General features: G+C 39.7%; 1 protein-coding gene across 1 annotated transcript; it reads right to left on the bottom strand.

The window, feature by feature from the left end:
• LOC143478291 (olfactory receptor 52B2-like) lies at positions 1-951 on the bottom strand. Its single transcript, XM_076977255.1, has one exon. The coding sequence runs from the start codon at positions 949-951 to the stop codon at positions 1-3; it is 951 nt and encodes a 316-aa protein (XP_076833370.1).
• Positions 952-5,901: the final 4,950 nt, after the last annotated feature.

Genomic DNA, 5,901 nt, shown 5'->3' with positions numbered 1-5,901 from the left:
TTATGTGAATTTGCCCTTTATTTTTTTCAAGACCTTAAAAAATGTATTTCTAATGTCTTTTGTTTTCATTCCATATATAATTGGATTGGCAACTGGAGGGACTGTGAAAGTCATTATACCACACAGTTTTTGTGTATTTGGAGATATATTTTGGAAACGATATGAAAGTATCGCAGTGGTACCGAATATTTCAAACAGAACAAATATAATTATCTGTGCTGAACAAGTATTTATAGCCTTACTTTTAGCATCAGATTGAGAGTGTGAAAGGCAGTTTTTGAGTATTTGTACATAGGAGAATAACTGAACACTCACACTAATAGCCTGCATAAATCCTGTAAAAACTAAACCATATATATTGTTTACTGTGATATCACCTGCACATGAGAGCCGGACCAAGGACATATTATCACAGAATACATTAATAATAAATGTCTTGCATTTGGGTAGTCTGGCCTGAAGAGCAAACATCACTATTACTAAGGCAAGACCAAGACCCCAAGCCAAAGCTATAACACCTCCAACTGTGAAGGGTGTCATTATAGTGTGATATCTGAGTGGCTTGCATATTGCTATATAGCGGTCAAATGCCATTGCTGCCAGGATAAAAACTACACTAGTTGCATATGTATGCAGAATAAAACCCTGTAAGACACATGTTGGGTAATAGACAACATTTGATTGAGTTACAATATCAATTAACAGTCTGGGAAGGAGAGCAGTGATTCCTAATATGTCTGCTAGAGGGAGACTGAACATAATGTAGAACATTGGCTTATGAAGACTCCGTTGTGTCACAATGAGTGTTAGAATTATTCCATTACATAACACTGAAAACAAGTAGATCAAAACTCCAGTCAGGAAGACAGGATATACAAGATCAGGAGAGACATCAAATTTGGCAATCTGAAGGACGAAATTAAATGTTTCATTGGAAATTAGCATCTCCATTAAAATCTGTTGGACAAATGAATGAATGAATGAATGTATGAATGAAAATCAAATCTGGATCATAATTATTGCTTTATTGTTTATTATTATTATTATTATTATTATTATTATTATTATTGATAATAATAATAATATTAATACTCAAAAAGTGTAATGCTAAAATATATTACTGACTGAGATGTACTTTTTTTATTTAAAAACTTTAAAATATTTTAAACAAAAATTTGTACTAAGCAAATATATTTGGTTACTTGTTCCTATGTTTTGACCTACCTTTGATGTATAAGCCTTAGCCTTGTAGATGACATCATAACTGGTAAAGAATGGAGTCTACATTGGAGCACTTACGCCTTTATATGCATTCACGTCCTACAGAGACAACACAAGTGTCTCACGTAGTGCCACAGATCTTTGGTGTAATGTCCATCAAAACTGAGTCCATCTAGAGCTGAGGCTTCCAAACTGTAGGGTGTGCAGGACCAGCAGAGTGAACAAGGGGGATGCCAGTTCAAACACTGAAAACTCCCCCGTGGACACCAGGACCAGAGGGGTGAACAAGGGCGCTGCCAGAAAACTCCCCCCTGGTCACCAAGACCTGTCATAGAGGGTGCAAGCTAATGAGATTTTTAGATGAGACACTACTCACTCACATGAAAATATGTAAACAGCACTGAATCAGCCCTGGTTAATCTGTAATCTTAAGCAATTCATTATTTTCCCATTTCTCCCTGACTACAAAGGCTACCATCTAGCTACATCCTGGCCTGAACCCTGTAAGGCCCCTTGTTGCAAAATTACAACATCACTTTTAGCTCTACCAAAAACAAACCTGCAAAAGAAAATCCTGTAAAACCACATTTACATAGCCATTAGGTCTTATTGTTTAGCCTTGCAATGCCATTGTATGGTAAAATGTGTAAGAAGGTCGGACCATCAAGTCATGAATTCATTCGACCTGGGAACTTTTCTGGATGCACATCTCTCAATACTGAAGTAAGTAAAATCCTTGAATTAATTTTTGGGGTGATACTTTATGGAGTCAAATTAGGGTCTTTAATGGTGACGAAAAAAAATAATATCGCAAATATAAGATTAGCATTTTGCATTTTACGTTCCTAATTTGTTTCTGCAATACTTTCCCTCTTTTGCGTTTCTTTCTTTTCTTTGCGTTTCACATTTTATGTTGCTTTTTTTTTGCAATACTTTCTCCCTTTTGCGTTTCTTTCTTTTGTTTGCGCGTCACTGCTTTTCTTAGCGTCTCGCATTTTACGTTCATAAATTTTTTGCGCTTCTCTCTTTTCTTTGCTCCGGTTTTACCCTCTGTGTGGGGGCCGGGAAAGAGGCGTGGCCAAGAGCGAAAGGCGTGCTGTGAACGTTCAGCGTCATCAGTTGAACCGTCACACAGCGCGGCAATTTGGTTACTGGTATCATGGCAGACAGTCGCCCAGCTGGACCACAGGTATATGCGTGCAGACATAGACATCAGGTGCTAAAGCACCACCAACTCTGCCCTTTATCAACGAAAGTGCCCTTTTAAAACTTCGTTTAAAAATATATATTATTATTATTATTAACATTTTACTGAGGTCGGTTTGAAATGATCTTTTGAAAACCTGAGCGAATAAAAACAATGCCCTGAAATGCGCCACCACCTCGCACACACCCGACCTCTCTCTTCCTTTAACACCAGATGCGCTGCAGCAGCAGTTCAGTTCAGCGAGTGGAAGGAAGCTGAACGTTCACAGCACGCCTTTCGCTCTTGGCCACGCCTCTTTCCCGGCCCCCACACAGAGGGTAAAACCGGAGCAAAGAAAAGAGAGAAGCGCAAAAAAAAATTATGAACGTAAAATGCGAGAGGCAAAGAAAAGCAGTGACGCGCAAACAAAAGAAAGAAACGCAAAAGGGAGAAAGTATTGCAAAAAAAAGCAGCAACATAAAATGTGAAACGCAAAGAAAAGAAAGAAACGCAAAAGAGGGAAAGTATTGCAGAAACAAATTAGGAAGGTAAAATGCAAAATGCTAATCTTATATTTGCGATATAATTTTTTTTTCGTCACCATTAAAGACCCTAATTTGACTCCATAATACTTGGAATGTCTAGAACATGTAATTACTACATTATTGTTGAATGCATGCACCAACTTAGATTTTGAGCTTGTTATGTCTTTGTTGTAATTTTACAACGTGGGGTGAGAATGGTAGTCAAAATGTGATATGTACCTGTAATATTGCATATGGACATAACACTTCTCAAATGTTCAGATATTGTGAAATACTTACTTATTACTACTAGAAACATAATGTAGATGTTTTTTTATTTGTTAAGAACAGATATGAGTAATTCTGAATGAAAACACGATTTGTTGTTGTGGTATTTCAAGCCTTTCCAGTAGCAGTATTTGAAACTTTGGCTGTATTGTATCTGTAAAAATACATATACATATGTTTTTCTAGAATTTATTTACTCAAATATCTAAAGCCAGACACTGGTTGTGTGTATGGTTACTGCATGGGTGTAGAAAGGTGTGAACATTCTTGACTGTATGGATGTAAGTGGGCAGGGGAATTGCAAGTATGGTGCATTGTTCTGGAGTCTGTGGATCTAAATGATCTGGGTTCTCCTTTTAATATGTTGATCTAAGTGGCCATGCAGTGCATTGTGTGATACATTGCCCTCAAGTCACACTGCACTGAATGGCCACTTAGATCAACATAATAAAAAGAGAATTTTAATCTCTGTTTGTAATTATAATTGATCTTTTTCAAATTTTCTTCAGGTAAACTCATCACGGAGCCCTTTGACGTCCATGGCAGTGATAGAGAGATGACAGAGATGTGTGTCTACCCTGAAGAGGTTCTGTGTACTGCCAGTGGATGTGCGCAAGGACATGGTTGCACATTTCCCAGTGAAATTAAAGAGAGGACGCTGCACACACTGTGATAAAAGCTACACAAATATCCTCTGCAGGAAGTGTAGTGTGCAGCCATGCTTTTCGGACGAAAGGAACTGCTTTTTGGAGTTCCACTGTACATAGAAACAAGTGGTTATTACCATTTCCTTCCACTAGTCTGGGTTCAGGCCACTTGTCCTGGGTCTGCAACAGTTTTTATTCTTAATTTTTTTTTAAGATTCATAAAATTAAGATTAGGAATTAAGATTCATAAAGGTATGTGCTGTGTGATTATTAATAATGAGATTTACTGTTAAAAACCTTTATAAGCAGTCCACAGTGCAAATCAAACCTTATTCATTCAGTATATTTGTTTTGACAGCATAGGGGCAAATACACAAATTCAGCTCTTATTTAGACCCGATGTTGCAATATTGCAACATTTCTGTAAAAACTTACTAAAACATAAAAAACTTGGTAACACTTCAGTTTCTGCATCAGAGGACCCCTCTAACATGATTAGATGGAAGAAATTTGGGTTTTACAGGGGTTAAAGTGGCTTGCAAAATTTAAGGATAGGAATAACAGTAAAAAATACATACATATTTTTTTCTTTCATTTAAAATGAAATGCATTGGTTTGCACTATGAAGTTACAGTAAAATGTATGTTATAGTTAAAATTGCATTTAAAATATTTTAAACATTTTAATATTTTTAAATATTTTCCCTTAACTTGTTGTTTGGGCTCAGTAGGCTACTGTGGATGACTTAAAGTGTAAAACCACCAAATCAAAACACACACACACACACACACACACACACACACACACACACACACACACACACACACACACACACAGCACCTTTCCCAGTCCCACTCACCTGATCACTAATGTGCACCTGTTCCCAGTTTATCTGGCCCTATTTAAGCCTGCAGGTTTTTTCCTCCACCCTGAGGCTGATTTGTTTTGTGTTTCAGTGTGTTTTCATTTGCTCTCACTTCATCACTGCAATGTGGAGTAAAGACTCCTAGCAGATACACATATAGAGTGTATGTGTGTGTGTGTATATCCATCCATCCTTTTTGATCCGCTTTAGCCAGGTTCGGGTCGCGGGGGCAGTAACCTAAGCAAAGAGGCCCAGGTTTCTCTCTCCCCTGCCACCTCTTCTAGCTCTTCTGGGAAGATACTGAGGCGTTCCGAGGACAGCCGAGAGAAATATTCTCTCCAGTGTGTCCTGGCTCTTCCCTGAGGTCTCCTCCCAGTTGGACATGCCTGGTCTGGATACCCAGGTGGCATGCGGACCAGATGCCCGAACCACCTCAACTGGCTCCTCCCTATGTGGAGGAGCAGCAACTCTACTCCAAGCCTCTCCCGGATGACGGCCCAGAGCTTGTGACCATAGGTAAGAGTGGGAATTTAGTAAATTGAGAGTTTTGCCTTTTGGCTCAGCTCTCTCTTCACCACAAGTGTCCGGTACAGCATCCACAATACTGTAGCCGCAGCATAGATCCACTTGTCAATCTCTCGTTTCATCCTTCCCTCACTCGTGAACAAGAACTTGAGATCCTTGAACTCCTCCACTTGAGGCAAGGACTCACTCCCGACCCATAGAGGGCACTTCACCCTTGTCCGACTGAGTACCATGGTCTCAGTTTTAGAGGTGCTTATTCTCATTCCGGCTGTCTCGCACTTGGCTGCAAACTGATCTAGTGAGAGCTGCAGGTCTCAGCACGATGATGCCAACAGGACCACATCATCTGCAAAATGGAGACGTGGATTCCTGAGGCCACCAATCCAAACCCCCTCCACCACTTGGCTACGCCAAAAAATTCTGTCCATAAAAGTTATGAACAGAATCGGTGACTAAGGGCAGTCCTGGTGGAGTCCAACTCCCACTGGGAAGCAGTTTGACTTACTGCATGCGAACCAAGTTCCTGCTCTGTTTGTACAGAGACTGTATAGCCCGCAGCAATGGGCCCTGTACCCCATACTCACGGAGCACCCCCCAGAGGAATCCCCGAAGGACATGGTCGAATGCCTTCTCCAAATCCACAAA

This window comes from Brachyhypopomus gauderio, chromosome 16 (assembly GCF_052324685.1).
Source record: "Brachyhypopomus gauderio isolate BG-103 chromosome 16, BGAUD_0.2, whole genome shotgun sequence".
Taxonomy (NCBI): Eukaryota; Metazoa; Chordata; class Actinopteri; order Gymnotiformes; family Hypopomidae; genus Brachyhypopomus; species Brachyhypopomus gauderio.
The sequence above is the reverse complement of the archived record's forward strand: the minus strand, read 5'-3'. Positions and strand labels throughout refer to the sequence as shown.